The 18,787-nt window shown below is 32.4% G+C and overlaps 2 protein-coding genes across 2 annotated transcripts in view; both read right to left on the reverse strand.

Moving 5' to 3' along the window:
• Positions 1–9,740, reverse strand: part of LOC128896126 (caskin-1) — a 26,853-nt gene extending 17,113 nt beyond the window's left edge. Inside the window, exon 1 of the mRNA XM_054159346.1 lies at positions 8,978–9,740. Within this exon, the coding sequence (XP_054015321.1) occupies positions 8,978–8,993 (16 nt within the window). The 5' untranslated portion in view covers positions 8,994–9,740. The remainder of the gene's footprint in view (positions 1–8,977) is intronic.
• Positions 9,741–16,126: 6,386 nt separating this feature from the next.
• LOC128896208 (NAD-dependent protein deacetylase sirtuin-7) lies at positions 16,127–18,762 on the reverse strand. The gene is made up of 4 exons (XM_054159415.1): positions 18,623–18,762; positions 18,373–18,470; positions 17,974–18,189; positions 16,127–17,871 (listed from the first exon to the last, which is right to left on the reverse strand). The coding sequence occupies exons 1-4, from the start codon at positions 18,719–18,721 to the stop codon at positions 16,710–16,712; spliced, it is 1,575 nt and encodes a 524-aa protein (XP_054015390.1). The 5' UTR covers positions 18,722–18,762; the 3' UTR covers positions 16,127–16,709.
• Between the last annotated feature and the right edge of the window lie 25 nt (positions 18,763–18,787).

The following is an 18,787-nucleotide window of genomic DNA, read 5'->3' on the forward strand; positions in this document are numbered from 1 at the left end:
AACGCACTGTTGATACCACCTTGATAATTTGTGATTATATCAACTTTAAACGAATCAAACTCCAACTTCGATGAATTCACTTTAATAATTAATTCGATATAAACGCACTGTTAATACCACCTCGACAATTTTTGATCATATCAACAGTTCCAATGGGTCCAACACCAACGATGAATTCACTTTAATAATTAATTCGATGCAAACGAACTTGATACCACCTCGACAATTCGTAACTATAACAACTTCCAATAAACTTGGCCTTTCGTCAGACAAATTTTCTCGAAGAATAATACCAGATTCAACCGCAACCGGCAAGTTCACCCTACCGCCATTACGTAGTCCACTTCGCGCGTTGAAAATGTCTTAAATTTGGAATAGTCGCTCGATAGTTGAATTCACCAGATCGATGGTTGTTCACTGATTTCCGAGGGTATAGGGCATGCGTGCTCGTTGGAAATACTGCGATGGAAACGACAGAGACAGTCGGACGGGACTGTCAAAAACGGTCGGTGTCGGGTGCAGGTTCGCGTTGGCGACAGCAGCAAGACGTTGTTGTAGCGAATGCAAAGAGGCGAGGTCGAAGGTGGGTGGACGAGTTTCCGGAGAACGGCGTAGGTCGCCCCCGGTAATGCTTCTACGCGTAGGTACCCGAAACCGCGACACGTGAAACAACTTTCCACGTGGAAATATTAAAAGGAGCTGAACGGAGAAAGACGTTCACGAGTGGCTCGAGAATCTCGAGATCCAGGTGAATCGACGCCGGCAGGATCGACCCTGCACGGGTAAAGGTTGATTCAAACTGTAACGACACGGATCGTCACGTACCGGCACCGACACGACAAAACACTAAAACACGCGTTTTAATGGAACTATTCACACTTAACAGACACCGACCTGAACGTTCCGTCAACGAGAATCGGTAATCGTTCCATTAAAACGCGTGTTTTAATGTTTTGTCGTCTCGGTGCCGGTACGTGTCGTTGCCAGAACGTGACGGTCCGTGTCGTATAGTCTGAATCGACCTTTAGTCGTCGACTTACGCGAACCTCTCTTAAGGGGGTATTATCGTCTAGAAACTTCAGATATTCGATTTTTTTTCTTTTGCATTTTCTTATCATTTGAGGTTTTGAGAAAGTGCCTCTAAAATATTAATTTGAAATTCGTAGAGCTCTCATACAGTTACAGAGACTTAAAGGTTGTTCACTAGTATTAGTGCTAAATGTATAGCAAACTTTAAACGCGTTTTTCTCGAAACGACATTTTTTCAAGTCGGGCGCACGTTTTTCTGAAAAACTATTGGACCGACTGACTTCTGGTTTTACACACATTTCGAGGGCACCATCACCTATGGTCTGAACTAGAATTATACCGATAGCTTGAATATTTTAGCCCTGCTCTCATATTTTAGTTGATAATTTTCCGGAGAAATTAAACCTTAATTTTCAAACAGCTGCGATTCCGATAAAAAATTTAGTACTTACTTAATTCTAGTTCGGACGATAACTACATTCATATAGATTGAAAAAAAAATTTGTTTTTCTGTCTCAGACGACTAGAACCGGCAGAGCCTGTGCGCCCGATTGAACGAGTGTTTCACGCCACAATCTGCATAACAGCGCATAACTTGTATAGATTTCAATGAAGTATTTTATTAAAATTTGTGTTGTTAGTTGAAACGTGTTTTATTATGCATAAAAAAACCCTGGTACTGTAGGTTTGATAGCTTTCGCAAAAGTAATTCCTAAAAATTACTGAAAAAACAAACTTCTAGACGATAATACCCCCTTAAGGGGGGGAGTCTGGTCCAGCTAATGTATTTTTCTAATGCATATAATTTCCAGATATGATTAATTTATGTTATTGAAACTTTTTTTACATATAAAGGGACGTTCAAAGATGAAAATTTGACAGTGTAGATTTAATTTGAATGTATACATGTATGTATAGATATGGTAGTCGCAAGGAAAGGATTCGGTCAAAACGGTGGGATACGTGGAGCCCTGGAAAAACATCTGATAGGTCAAATCAGAAAATTTTGTTCTTTAGTAGGTACGTAAAATGCGTATGAACCTCAATTTGCAAAAAGAGAAATTGTTAATTGCAAAAATGACGGCAAAAAACATGAAAATGAACGATACATGTCGACCGTTATTTTGCAATAACTTTATGCTATAATAATAATTCATTAAGAGTCGAGGTTCATTAGCATATAAACTTAATTACCTTCAATTTAAGCTTCAATTTGTTGAATTAAGTGAATCGGATAAAAATTCGATGAGCTATGCGTCCCAACATTTTGACTGTTTGTCCAGAATAATTTACACACATTGAGAGATTTGTTAGGTGTACAAAATAATTCTGCACCTTCATATTCGATCATTTGTAACTTTAGTTTAAGTAGAGTTTTGAAATTGTATATTGAATTATCAACTTGCTAATCTACACTGTAATGAATCTATACATGCATCAAATAACTTAAGTCCTAACTTGATGACCAAAGCATGTATACATATACGAAGATTGGTAGCCATAAATTTTTGCATATTACTATTATTATCATTATTCTAACAGATTACAAGCGTGCCTAATGATTACAGTAACTGTAGAAGAATAACAATAAGCAAAATTTGATGGCTACTAAAATTCATATATGTATATGCATTGCAAAATTATTGCGTGTGCTGTGTATGTTTCGTAGGAAAATATAAATTACTTAAATTACGAAAATATTATTTATAATTATTATTATAAAGTAATGTAACGCTAATTTTAAATCTATAATCATCGCCCTCGGTGACAAAAAGTCAAAGTTTGTAGCGAAACAGTTCCACTCGAATTCATTTTGAAATACTTCAAAACAATTTATGAATGTACGCAACTACTTAGAAACGATGACTACTCTAAAATTTGAGAAGTTCAACTTTCTGAATTTAGATTGCATAACGTCTACGTGAACAGACATTTTTCTCAGTATTCAGAAAAAAGAAATATGGACGTCAAGTCCCAATTAATGAAGTTGGACCACTCCTAAACGACAAAGATTACCTTATTTCAGATATCTTTTCCTTAGCAATACGTTTTTAGGTGAGGGCAACTGTTTTATCCCCTTTCGGTCTGCACATTTTCTTCAAATGGTACATACCTGGAAAATAAATTATCCATGTCACAGAAAGCATTCGTAAATGACTACTACAGTTGCCATAATTATAAATCGTAACGTAACATCGGTACAACGAACCGAGGTATCTGCTATATCGGTATACGAAACTCAAAAACACACTATCTAGCGTTAACAATAGAAACTATTTCGTTATAAATTTGGGCATTTCGCCGTCAAGGTCTCTGTTGTCTTATTCTTTTAGATTTAAAATGTAATGCTCCCAGAACCATAAATTTATGACTAATTTTTATTATTACACGTAGATTAGTAATTTTATCGGAATCAGATAAAAATAATACAAGTCATATTAAAGTTATATTAATATTAATTTTCTCGTCAAACAATTTTAGATTTAAAATGTAATGGTTCCAGAACCATAAATTTATGATTAATTTGTATTATTATACGTAGATTAGTAAGATAAAATAAAGATTGAATAATACTAATGTTGTCAAGATAACAAATATTATTGAATTTATACGTTTAATCACTACCGGTTGGTAAAATGTTAAACTAGTACTTATAATTATACTATCGTCGGTAAAAGGTGCCGAAAGCTTTAAGAGGTAATTCTATATGCGAAAATAAAAGAAGTAGAAGCACCCCTTGAAGTTTCGGACACCTGTTGCCGAACACCTTGTGCAGATAGAAATATGTGTATGTTAAAATGAAGAATATGAAGAATATGTAGAAAACGTAGGACAAGTGGTTGAAGGAAATAAAAGAGTCGGTTAATGATACGGGTTCAAGTTCCATTTGACACAGTATGCCGCGTATGCACAAGTTTTAATAGTTTATGTCACGTCCACGATGATAAAATGTAATCTCCTATCTACTGTGCACAAAATACCACGTTCGATTCCAGTAACGTGCTTTTTAACCTTAGACACGTTATACGAATTGTTATACACTGAAAATATTTAAACGAACGTACCACAAAGGTGAAACGAGCCAATGTGCGTAAAGTAAAAGTAGGTTAGGAGAAAAAATAAATCTTCTTTACCACAGAAGCATTTGAAGCATGAAACTTTTTTACGTTCCATTACGCTAACATGCTCGTCTACATGTTTACAGAATTTTTGCACACAGAACGTACATCGACCATGAATAATTTTTCAATAAAAATATACTTATTTGCTGCACATTTGAAAATCACTTTTCCAATTAAATATTTAAAAACAGGCCGTTTACGCTGTTTTATCGCTCAACTACGTAGTTACTGTTACGATATCTCGCTTAAAAGTCAGACGAAGGACTAGGTCGTTCCAAGGTCATTCATATACGACTCTATATTCTTATTCATAACAATAAAAACAGTACGGAAGCTTTTACCGCAATTTAAGACAAACAAAAGCTGAATATGACAACGTTAAATACTAATTGTATTACTTAAAGTGAGAAATCGAAATACAGTGACTCCCAGAAATATTCGGACACCAGTGTATGGTTAGCATTATGGCTTAATGTCGTAGTTATTAAAAAAGCAATCGTCTTCGTTACTTTTTCCAATAATAAATCATTTATTAACATTATTAAAGATATATACATTAATCCAAAAATTTACATAAATTACATAATAACAATAAACAAACGAAAGAATACCGCATTTTCGGGTCAGAAAAATATTCGGACACTATGAGGAATAACATTTATTAATTAAAATTAAACATTATATGTTCCACATTAATATTTTGTTGCAAATCCCTTTTCTTTTATAATATGTCTGAATCGATTCGGCATATTAGACATTATTTTTTTGTAATATTCTGTCGAAATGGATACCCATTCTTCTTGAAGCCTAATTTTAAGTTCTTCTTTGGAACGAATGGGTGTCCTGCGAATCCGTTGGTTCAACTTATCCCATAAGTTTTCTATAGGGTTAAGGTCTGGTGATTGTGGAGGTGGATGAAGGACTTTGGGGCAATTATACAATAAAAACTCTTAGACAATGCGCGACTTATGTTTAGAATTATTATCCTGGTAAAATTTAAAATCTTCAGCAATCCCCAATTTTTCTACACTTTGTTTTAAATTGCTTTTTAAAAGATTCAAATAAGCATTCTTAATCACGATGCCATCGATAAAAACTAAATTGCCAACGCCGAAAGTCGAAATGCATCCCCACACCATTACAATGCATCCTCCGTGTTTTATCGTACCCGAAAATCTGATATTCTTTCGTTTGTTTATTGCTATTATGTAATTTATGTAAATTTTTGGATTAATGTATACATCTGTAATAACGTTAATAAATGACTTATTATTGGAAAAAGTAACGAAGACAATTGCTTTTTTAATAACTACGATATTAAGTCATAAAGCTAACCATACACTAGTGTCCGAATATTTCTGAGACTCACTGTATGTATCTTTAAACTGCTTGACAGAGAGCAAACACAGTAGAAGAAAGACATAATAGGAAATAAATGTTCTGCCAGATCATTCTTTTTCCTCTCTCTCAAGGTTGTACTGCTGAATGTATCGAAGTCGTAAGGAGTATTAAATGAAAATTACTTCGGTTTAAAACGAATTTCGTTAATTATTTCTTTGCGTTAGTTTTAAACTAATACGATATGTGAATGTGAAAAATGAATTAATGGAAAATTTTTAAGAATATTCACACTGACTAAAATTGACTATATGAAAATCAGAGATGGGCAAAACCCTTGGCTTCGAATAAATTTGAAGTTTGCCGATGTGTTTGTCTCGTTTCTTTCTCTGGAAAATGTTCAAAAGAGGAAACGAAACAAACATATCGGCAAACTTCAGATTTATTCGAAGCCTAGGGTTTTGTCCATCACTGATAAAAATTAATATCATATTCAAATAAATGGGATAGCTTTTACGCGATCAATACTGATAACGTGATAATGGTATGGAATAATAAAACAAATTAAATGACATAACATAAGATAAAGAGACCTGGCTTTCAATTTTTCATACATTTATTTTTATCTAAATCCATTAGATTCGTAATGGGCCATTCCCCCCGAAATCGATCACTTCGTATACTTTGGCTCACGGATTTTGGTAAAATTCAAAAATACATTGGAGCCCACGTGAAATTATGTGGAAGGGTGATTTAAGTAATAATTTTGATAGTTTGGAATTTATTTAAAAAAGTAATAGAAATAAAAGTTTGCAAGTTGAAATTGACCTTGAAATTTGTCTACGCATAAATGATTTATAAAAAATATTTGTAAAAATAATTATCGAAGACAATGTTTTATGTGATTTAAACATGCGACATTAATATAGATTCTGTTTAAACATGCAATATTTACATTAAATGTTTATATTCTATTTGTATTTTGTAATTTCTTTCTTTTTAAATAATCTCGTAAATCTCGCGTAAGTTTTCGACGTTTAAATTAATTAACTTTATGTAGAATGAACTAGTGTCATTGTGACTTTTTATGTCCAACCTGATATTTTAAATTTAATTCAATTAGTTTTTGATTTTAAATTGTAACACTGAACGACACGAAACGAAAAAATACGATAAACACGGGTTATATATTTCCTCTTGCTTCTCCTTCTCGCTGTCTATTTTTTTTCTCTCTTTTAAGACCTTCTTCTAGTTCCCCCTTTTACTCATCCTTCGTCCTCACCTCAATACCACAATCCTTTCTTCAAACGGCTAATATCGGACTATAACGAATCGATAACCAAGGTGATTCCTTAAAAATCAAAGGGAGTGTGAAAGCGCTTGTTCTTATCGTAATGTGCACTAGTATTGATCAAAATATTGTACATGAGCCAGATTAATAATAAATCAATAATCTTATAATTGCAGATTACAATTGCAATTCATAATTACCGATTAATCTGAAAATTGTCAATAACTATTACAAATATAATTTCAGAATAACTACTCTTTAACTTTAGTGTATGCGTTACGGTGAAAGACGTTAAATAATGGTAATTATTTAGAATCAAAGGTCACCTCTCTAATTTTAAAAAATGTTTTTCTATACATGTAACCGTTGCTTACTTTTAGTTTTCAAGATGTCAGCAAAAGTATACATAATACTACCATTATAAGTAAAACTAAACATGTATCATTTTTCATGTATAATATATACACAATAGACCACCTAGTTTTCACTATTTGTTACTATATTTAAACAAAGAAGACCTAATGGAAACGAAATATTTAAAATATATTTTTGTTTAAACTACTGCTTATTTTGAACAAAATTTGTCCTTCCTTGAGTTTATTATCAAAATCTTCTTGTTATACTTGTTAAGGGTTAAATGCAGCATTTTGATAAATAGAGGGTAAACCCACTTTGGAGAGAATCTCCAAAAAAATGCAAACAAAAATCTTTAATGGAGAAGAATGTGAATATCGAAACATTTCTTTCTGTTAATACATTAATTATCAAAATTTAATTATTCTTAAAATATATTTGTTTTGTACTGATTTTAAACCTACCACTTAACTCAGACACAGATTCTCTTTTTAAGGGGTACATCGTATAATATATTTAGAAACCACTGGCTTAATACTTGGAGTGCTATGCTTATTTTGATCATATTCTCTTCAGGTCTTAGAAGTCCACTTTTTTACTTAAAAAAGAACTGACAAAGCCCTAGCAGCACATTTTGTAATATCCAGATATGGATGACGCTGCACTCAAAGTGTTAAAATATGTTGTAAGACTAAAAAGACAATGAATCTTCTTTTAAACTGGGCCAAGAGCTCAAAAAGGTTAATCATTGGGTTACATAAAGTACTAAATGATAATAGATGGTATTTACAAAAGAAACAGCAACTAAAGGGAAATTACTATATCTACCATAAGAAAACAGAGTTACTTTTATAATTTATCTCTGGAACTAAATATTTCACTAACAGCTTGTCAAAACATAATACTTACTTATGAGTAAAAATGTTCGTAATTATGATGCTACACAACAGTACTATCAGACCTTTGCAACCAAAACCTCTTTAAATCTAACACCTTTATTAGACGAATCTTCATTCGTTTCCCATTATAAATACTCGATAACTCAAACCTATGCATATACCTATTTGACGTCTATCACTCAAGTTTATATTAATTGACTTCTACAACTCAAAATACAATTCACTGATTTCTAGTACTCTAGACACCAAACAACTCTAATTTATTTCCCTGTCCTTTATATTGTACTGCCTTATGCTAGATTTCATTTTGTCAATCCTTCTAAGCATTTAATCATATTGTTGTCAATTCTCTGATTCAGTAAAAATTACAACTGCAATTGTTTATGAAAAGTACAATCCAAATTAGAGACTTTTTTCACTAAATTCATAACAATTAGCACCGAATTTGTTTAAAAACTTCGAAAATCTTGTTCCTCTCCTTCAAAAAATCAAAATTACTGAACAATTCAATTTAGAAAATAAAAAAAAAACTACAATAACCAAAACCGTTAATTACAGTATGTCGATTTAATCGACAGTCATCGATAATAATCACCTTGGTGCAAGTGAAATGGATTCAAGCTTAAACACGATACAAAGGAAGGTGAATTTTTAACCATAATCACTTTATATAGTTGAAGCTGTATTCGATTTTGTTTTCTTCTATACAGGTAATAGTAATAGCGTAAGTCGAAATTGCTTATCAAGCCTCTGTAAGTCGAAACTTGGATAAGAAATCAGTGTAACTCGAAATACTTCTCAATTTCCCATCAACTTCAACATATCAAGATTTGACTACATCAATTTAACGAACGTGGAAAAAAGCTATTCGATCGTGGTGTTCGGAGTAATTCAGAAATATTAAAAAATATCGGTGAATATGGTTAAGAAAGCATTTGGCTTACCGCTAATGCGCCTCATGGCGGCTCACGACTCGGCTCGTATCCGAAAAACGTCGGGCTGGTCAATCCAGCAAGGTATGTAATTCTTCCTGTTCACTATAAACACCATACCACATGTAAAAACACCGATCATCACCTACGCCGTGCACACGTCGATTCTGGAACGCAACATTCCCGCGCCATTGTCCACCGACGAAACTTTTCTTGGACAAGGAAGATAACCTGGCCCTCCGACACACCGTCTTTTCCTATTACGTTAACGTGGAATGGTACAGACTACCTTCAAAGAGGAGCGACATACTGTTAATTGTGACTGCAACGATTTCCCTTTCTCCAAACAATGTGTACACTGAAAACGCGATGATTTTTGTAAGTGGATGAACGCAAACGAGAAACGACGACCGAACCAGAGTACAAAACTACTTCGTCGCGACTTCGCACGTAGCACTGTCGTGGTTAGTATCGAATGCCACCGTTAGAGTGCTCGGCCGATCGGTAACGATAAATCTCCTCCTTGTATGGATTTAGGTCTCGGAACCCAATTGGATATCGTTTTTTTTTCCAATTCGTTTCTCGGTAATTTAACCCAACGGTCTGCCAATTCTTCTAGTTTCGTTCGAAATTGTTATCATGAAGTTAACCTAAAAATCCTACTACTTGGAATGCTACATTACGCAACATTTAAAATACAAAGAGCTAACGTCATAATAGTCCAAATAAAAAAACAATGAAATATTATACTATGATTTCATATTTCATCGACAGTTTTTATTTAGTACCATAGTAGAGGAAGATGGCACTTAAATCGAAGGAGAAGAAAGAATATAAAAGAAAATTATTTTTTCTAACCACCAACTAGATGTATCGGTGCCCTGACACGCATCACTACAATTCTCAGCCCTTATACAGCATTCTCTTATAACGTACGAATGCAAAATTATTAGTTTTAATTATAGACTCCTTATCTTTTAGTAATTTATATTTTAATAGATGTAATTAATAAAGTTAATGATATCTGAGTTCAAAGAATCTTTATAAATCTTTCCGGAAACAAAATCGTCCATATAGATAAAATTACAATGCTTATACTTTTTAATGAGATATTTTTAATGAGGAAAAAATAATAATACACGCTGAAAACAAAATAAAAAGTAATTTTTCACAGGAGTTTAAGTAATGTTAAAATGTTAAAAACAAACTGAAATATCTCCTGAAGTATGGGTTTTCGTACGCAAGATGACCCGAGAAATAGATTTATATAAAAAAAATCAAATAGTTTCGATTAAAATAAGAATGCAAAATTGTACTTTTCAATTGTACCAATGCATCTGGGGAAAATAATCGTTTCATCAATCGTTTCAAAATAACGAAGAACACAATATAATATCATATAAATATTTTTCATTACGACTTCTTCCTATTTTCATTTATAACAGAGCTGTAGTCTGGCACAGTTATCAGACTCATCCTGCAACATGGAAGAGAATATAATTGCGCTCCATGAACTGGGATCTATTTATTAGAGTCGGCTGAAGAAAAATGAAACGACAAACACTTAAGGTCGAGTAGTGTACATAACGAAGATAAGAAAAACAAATGTACGGAGAGATTAGATAATACTAACTCTACCCGAAAAATACAAAATCATGACAGTTTTTTTTTTTTACAAAAATTTTGGCAAAATATCGTTTTTCGACCGTTAAAGAATCTATACAGAATCTAACGAATAAAATATTATTTTATAAAAAAAGAGAGAGCATGTGATTCCGAGGCATGAAATTGACAGTTTTAATAATAATTAATAATTAGCTATATTTATAGTTAGTCAGAAATAGAAATATTTTACTTTATTTCCTAAAACTTTGCTTCGAAGAACGAAATGAGAAGAAATGTTCCACAGTTGGCAATTGTTCTATAACTCTGTGTATTAGATAATAGGGACAACAGAATAATAGAACAAATTAACGTCAATTAACTTAGATCATAAGCTTGGGTTTATGTACGTGTTATATATACGCACATAAGTATGTACACGGAGTAGTTTCTTTATCTTGATTACCTTAGTATATCCGTTGCCTTTAGGTGCGCGAAAAAAAGTGTAATTATCGCTTTACTTTCTGAAGGGCATTTGTTACCATGATTTCAAGGTCATGAATATTTGTTTTATCACAATGCATGCACAATTTATTAATACATTAGCTACAATTATTGTTATATTAATATATAGAACTAATTTTAAATCTGTGGTCAGCGCTCCCGACGGCAAAACGACCAAGCTTGTAGAAAAACGATTCCCATTCTTTACACTAGAAGGCGCTACTAAGCAAGTTCCGTATACCGACACTACAGATATCTATTCGCATTCAAAATCTGTGGGTTTGTGATTTCCCTATAACTCTTTCTATTGTTATTCAATCCAGATAAAATTTTGTTCAGATGTTCTTTATGTTTCGATAAAAAGTATATGCTATTTAATATACGCGAATGTTAGCTGTAATTATGATTAAATAATATTAGAGCCTCTATGCTATTTAATGTACGAGAATATTAGCTGTAATTACTATTAAACAATATTAGAGTATTTATTACTCAGAGAAGATGATAAGGATACCTTTTAAAAGACAATAGAATTTTCAAAAAGAAATTCGAAGGGGAATTTTATATATGTTTTCCATATTAACGTAAACTATAGATGCGTAAAATCCACAATGTAGCGAAGAGACTAATAATTAATATTTTTGGGACATGGAGCAATATTATTCATTTTGTCCTGGATCTACTAAATACAAGTTGAACATATCGGTAAGGTTTATCTAACAAATATCCTGCCTTACCCGTGGCGTAATTAATCATTTGAACAGTTTCCAATTTATCGATAGTTTGTTAGAACACAATTAGTTTGTACAGACTGTTCAAACGACAGGTAGTGTCACATCTATAACAAGAACAGAATTAATGATCTATAATCGATGAATATTTATCCATATTCATATTTGTTCAAACACATATACAAAATTTTGAATAAAACTATGGCTTCTCTTCTAAATGTTGTGACGTATGCTTTGTTTTAGATGTTTTTTTCAGTTGTGCATATCCTTGAACATTTTTGTATATTTACAATTTTTCGTAAATGCATAAACATCCGCAGTCTAGCGATGAATCTAGCTATTTACCTGGATCTAGGAGAAAATGCAGTGGCATTGATCATTATACTAGGAATGTTACTTACTATTACTAAGTCACAAATTAAATATTATTAAAGTGTCTCGGACGGAATATTGCGCATTTCGAAACCTTCATTTATTAACTGATAATCGCATTGAAACACAATTTCAAACATAATGATCTATGGTCTGCTGTCATTATTCAGCCATTATTGCATTCCTCCGCAACACCATACTGGTTCTTTGAATGCAAAAAAAAGAAGTATGTACGTACATCCATGTCTATGTCATCATTATTGTTGAATCATTCCCCGTTCAAAAAATGCATCATTGCTAGGGAAACGTGTTTCAAAGCCTGAACTATACATACACTGCGTGTGTCATAGTTTTAACCCTCAAATTACATGGATATTATTTTATCTTTCGAAACAAAATTATTTAGGTAATTTTTTAGATAATTAAATATTCACAAATTAATTAATATTGAATTTTAATAATATTCTTATTTAAAGAATTATTTCTATCGCGTGACTAAAATGCGCATTACTTTCAAGGACACCTAATTTTTAATAGAACACATAAATTTCTTGATTATCGTTAGCGTTTAATTTGAGGCATCTATAAGTGTGAATGTTAGTATATTATACGAATAATAGATAACGAATAAATCAAATGACATAAACAATTAATTTGTCATTTCTTCATTGTGAAATATTTCATTATATACAATAAATTAAATTCTAATTTCAATTTGACAAGTAATGGATAGATAATTGTTTATGTTCTATTCGTTATTCGATATTTTTATCTAGTTATGAATTTTCCTCATGTCTGGTGTGAGGCCACGCTTCCTCCCCCTATGATAAGGCTAGATCATATTAACACAGATCATGTTTTAACTGCGATAACTAAATATTATGTTTCTAATTATATCGACTTATTATATTATATTAAACATACATGTATAATAATTCTATGCATTAATAATTTTTGCAAAATTTTTAACTTTGGGAGAAAAATCTCTCGACGAGCACGGCATGTCATCAGAGGTTAAAGTCTAATAACGTTTACGATTTTTAAAATCTCGTAAGAATATATTCAGGATAATTTCTTTCGAAGGTCGAACGTTTAATAAAATGCGAGAAGGAAAGATGATTTCATGTCTGAAACGAAGAGAGTTCACCGTTAGTATTTTTACGCTGTTTCCGGTGACTGAATAGAAGGAACGCCACGTGCTTCAGAACAAGGTCTCGTTGCGGATACATATAGAGCCAAGAAGTTAATGAGCGGTCGACGTATACTATTGTAATGTCAGCCAAGTACATACTACGGTAAGCCTTACCACTATGAAGTCTGTGTGATAAGGGTGACGCTCTAGAGGGTTACCATAGCAACAGACTGTAGGCTTTTCCAATGTCTCCCCTTCTGGCAGCATTAGCCCTTGTAGTTCTCCCTCTCTTTGTGTCCCTGTCGTTTTCGTTTCTTCTCTCCCCCCCCCCCCTCCTCCCCGCCCCTCCCGTCCCACCCGCTGGTGCACCTCATTCTGTGTGTATCTTTCATGGCTCTCGACAATGTTCACTCACCACTATGCAAGTTCCGCTGATTTCTGTTGAAAGACCGATTCTTGCTTGATACGGAGCACTCATCTGAATACGTCTTTCACAGGGAGAAGCAAATTATATCGCTGGCAACATACGCGCGTGTTCCACGATCTCGCTGTCGTTTTCTTCTTCATTTACTCTCACTTTCGAAACCAGATTTACACTCCCGTAACGAATCCACATAAAAGTATTGTTACGCGAAATCTACCCTTAACAACGTCGGGTTTCGCTTTATACGAGGAAACCGTTGAATGGCGATTCAGGTACTAAAAATTATCTACAGCAAACTAGTTTCTACATAAGAAAGAAAAAAAAGAGAAATGGAGAGACCTCGCCTACGCCAATGTGTATGCACACGAGTTCACAACTCGCCTCTCCTTTCTTTTTTCTACGTACCTCTCTTTCTAACTCTTTCTCTCTTACTTTTTTCTACTATTACTTTAAACGTTCAAAATACCCTTAAAATGCTCAAAACGCCCTTTCCTTATTTTTTTTTTTCTTAAATTACGGATTCTCTTTATCTCATTTATTGCACTACATGGATCTTTCATGTATATCTTTGCTTCTTTTTCTCTTATTGTTAGTCAATTTTGCAAGTGACAGATCCGTCAATTTGTATAGTTAGGCTCGTATTTTGAAAACACCTATTTCCAATCGGACACACAAGAGGGAGGAGGGACTACAAAGACTATCCCTCATCCCTCTCACTAACAAAAAAAATCTATTAATTACCTAAATGTTAGTTGCGTCAAGCAATTTCTATAATCTCGGACAAAGGTTTAACAATAAAATCATAATTCCGAATTCATTTTTATTATTTCGAAAGATGGGACTTTTGAATTTTCAAAATCTCGAATTTTTGTATGATTTTTTGTTAACCTTCCGACGCTACCCTTTAAGAAATTTTCTAGATCCGTCACTGTCTATTGCACTTTCTCACGATTCAAATGGGATAAACATGTAAATTGCTAAACATATCGAAAATTGTTATAGTTATCACGTATTAATATTTGCAGAAAAATCTTATATTTAATAGTCGATCCGAAATATTTGCAGATCTGCATCTATTTCTTTGTAATTGAGCCTGTATGTTAACATACAATAGTTTTGATGTCGACAAGATACATGTATTAATATATTCTTTTTATTTCTTAAGTAATTAAATGTATCATATAGTAAATTATTACATTTTTATATTGGATGAAGACAGTATACTTTCTAATAATATTGCCGAGTACAGTACAATGTTTGTTTAGTTTTTTGCATTAATATGCATTAATTAAAACGTGAATCGTCAAGGAAATCTATTTTCATAATGAAACAAACCACTTAAGATACTTTACGCAGTATCAAATTTAACTTATTAAAAAAATTTATAATTCCAAAAATCTCCGTTTCTGTTGGCAATACAAAAGTCTGCTTGAAAAAGAAATTGTTTAGTTTCTAAAGATATTATTATACATTACAGAATTATTTATAATTATTGTTATATTTTTCAAAATTTATATAACATTTTCATAATAGAGAGTATTTGAAAATCATGTTATTGACCGACCGTTGAATTTAACTCAATACCAATTAAAATAAATTTCGGAAAATATGATCTCGAAAATAAAAAATAAGGAAGGTGAAACGGAATTTTTTGGAATTACAACATTAGAAATTTCATTTTATATATTAACGCACATGATCTGGTTATTAAATCATGCCCAATTTTTAAACATACAATTTACATGCAATGATTAACTATTTATGTAGTTATTAGGAAGCGTCTAAAATAACAATGATAGCACTGCTAAAATTATAAGTAAAACTTATTATAAAATAGAAATGATAATTATTGTATCTCGTTATAGCATAAATTTATTGAATCGTGTAAATAAAATATATAAATAAAAATAACAATTAATGTATAGTAAAATAATAATAATACATGGTACGTTAATATTTTTAGAAGATAACGTACCATGTTTAGAATTTTATTAACATTAAGAATTATATTCTGATCTAACAGATTAGTCTATAATATCAGCAGACTAACTAATGTTTAACAAACTGCGACCGAGAAGAGCAGAAAAAAATATTAGAATAAATGTATCTCTATATACGTAAGTTTCTTTTTAGTGTATATAAAACGATTCAGTGATGTAATAAATAAAGAACAAAAGTAGAAAATGGAAATTAAATTTTATATGAAATGATTCTTTTCATTTTATTCTATCTGTTACCACTGCACAATGATAACTAATAACCTCAGTTTGAGATCTGATATAAACAGTCCACTATGTTCATAGAATGAATCTTGTTGTATGTTTACTTACTTCATATTTACAAAACTGGAATGATAAATCAGTACAGTAAAAAATATAAGGAAGCTTCATGCATGCGATACTCATAAACCAATTTTCTTTTTTAAAAAAAAGTTATGATACATTCAACTATACAGATACAAAGCAACTAATAAAAAAAAAATCAAAACATATTTGAAAAATATCACTTTGGTCACTAGGAATTTATCGTGATCTGCACAACACTCATCTGCTTAAATAAAACCTTATAATTAAAAATCACAACATAATGACTTATAAAATAACAATAATAATTGCGAATCAAGCATGTTTCACAGAAAAACAATAATAGTAAAATTTACAAAGTAATCATTTTAAAATCAAACTTATCAGATACAAATATACATCGAATTAATTTGCTTGCTATAAAATTTTAATTTTGAAAGTTTCATGGATAAGAATAGATTGCCTATACTTTAAAGCTTAAGAGCTATTGTCATAATTTAATTTGATTATTCAAATTTTGGATACTGGAAGTAAGTCGCTATACATTCGTAAATTGTGTACACCGGTTTCATCGTGATATGGAGGCATTTACGTACAATATCATATACTATATGTTATACATTCACATAATAACAGAGAAAGAGAAAGTCATATACCATGTCATACAGAGTAAATGCTACCGCTTCTTCTTCATGCCTTTGCGATATCCTTTGCCTAACCATCCAGGATTTTTAGGAGGTGCTATCGGAGAATCTGCATGAATTACTAATGTCTTTGTATCTTCTATCTGTTTGCTTTCAGCTCCTATTAAGGAAACATCCGTGTCTCGTTGATAATAAAGGCAAGTGAGCGAACCTTCATTTTCCATGCAAAAAGTACAAGCTGGCTTGGGTTTTGGCGTTTCCATGGTCATATTTGGTATTTGTATAAATGGATAATAGAAAAGTGGTGTTAATTGAGGGCACATGTACATTGGTGGAAATGGCAAACCCATGGACAAGAATGGTAATGCAGTAAAAAATGGCGCTGGATAAGTGGACACTGATTCAGTTATTTTTTTGGGTGAGATGCAATCTTCTTCCTCTTTCGTTTGGGGTGTAATATCTTCACAAAAGTTATCACTGATTTTACTTAACTCCTTGTGAGTAATATTACATGGCTCTTCTAGACAAGGTTGACTTGTTGTACACTGTTCATTATTTCCAAGTTGTACTGCATGAAAAAATATTGGATCCTTAGCACGATTATATTGTGGTATTTCCAACCCGAGATGAGTCATAACCCTTTTCATAACATCGTCACATTTTCCATTTACTTTTAAGACTGCATTTTCATCTTTTGGAGTCCACTGCAAATTTACAATATATAGTGATGGACGTTTGTGAATCGGCCTGTCCATTTGCCACAACCATGGATATTTCTTCAAAACTTTTAAACTAGAACCCAAACATAATATAACGTCTGCCTGTTTTGCTGCTCTTGTTGCACCATTCCAATTAATTGGCCATGGAAGATTGCCTCTTTCACCAAAATGAACAATTGAATCTTGCAAGACAGAGTTACATCTGTGACATAATCTACCAGTGCCATGAGAATACCGAGCTGTTTTTTCTGTAACATCAAATAATCTCCAATATTCTCTAAATGGTTTACATGTTCTACAAACTTCCACATACATGTTCCCATGAACTTCGGATAAAAATGTGCGAGGTATCCCACTGCGTAAATGAAGTCCATCACAATTCTGGGAAACTACATGCTTTAAAACCCGTGCCTTATATAAGGCATAAAGAGCCATATGCGTTGTTGTTGGTTCTGCTTGACTTAGATCATGATTTCTGGAAATATACAGCAAATGAATTTAAAATGCTATCAATAATAATACCAGCAATAACAATGACAAATAAGCCATTTATGATTATAAACAATTTCAACATTACCCAATGTCTTTTCCTTGTTGTAAACGAGTCCAAACACCATTTGTTCCTCTATAATCTGGGATAGAAGCAGCTGTACTGATGCCTGCACCAGTATAAACAGCGAGAGATGTTGCTCTGCTTATTGCTGCAGCTAATCGCATGCATTTTTCTTCTAAAATTTCTGGTGCATCTTCTACTTCTTCTAATCTTGCTTTCACCCTGTGTCTTTTCTCTTGCCTGACAAATCAATTAATAAAATTTTTATCATTACTTAATAAGAAATTTATTGCTAAAACCTACATCCACAATTTGTGATAATGATTAAAGTTAGTAATCGACACTTTGTACGATGATAGTAAGGCTTAAAATAAATTGAAATGCTCATAAATGTACAATCAATGGTTTTCAAAATGGCTATACCTTAAATTAACCTCTTTCACGACGTCACTGCACGAAAGAAGAATCTCCGTTTCCTCTGCAGTTCTGGCGGTTTCAGTTTTTTGTAAAATCGCAGTTACCTTGAAAAGACAAACGATGTAGTGTTGCCGTAAGAGTTGTTTACAACATATCAATTTCAGGAATAATGCCGGGAAATATGCAAAAACTTTGAATAAAGATTGCTACAAAATAATTGCATTTAATTAGAACATATTAAAAATTACGTACGTACTTTCTTAAAAGTTGCTACTCGTTCATCTTTAACTTTAAAAGCTTTAAGGGCAGCAGAACGCCTTCTTGATAGGAACTTCTCGTTGCCAGTCTCCTCCATGTTTAATCAAGTCGACTAACACACAGTATCACATAGCATCATGTAAGTGTTACTAAACGATATAAA

Source organism: Hylaeus anthracinus, unplaced genomic scaffold (genome assembly GCF_026225885.1).
Source record: "Hylaeus anthracinus isolate JK02 unplaced genomic scaffold, UHH_iyHylAnth1.0_haploid 0, whole genome shotgun sequence".
Classification (NCBI taxonomy): Eukaryota; Metazoa; Arthropoda; class Insecta; order Hymenoptera; family Colletidae; genus Hylaeus; species Hylaeus anthracinus.

Bases quoted from the DNA above. Each gene is read 5' to 3' on its own strand.
- LOC128896208 (XM_054159415.1), bottom strand. From the start codon at position 18,721: ATGGAGGAGACTGGCAACGAGAAGTTCCTATCAAGAAGGCGTTCTGCT. The intron at 18,190-18,372 runs GTATAGCCATTT...TTGATTTGTCAG, and splicing joins GTGAAAGAGGTTAATTTAAG to GCAAGAGAAAAGACACAGGG. The intron at 17,872-17,973 runs GTAATGTTGAAA...GTATATTTCCAG, and splicing joins CAACAAGGAAAAGACATTGG to AAATCATGATCTAAGTCAAG.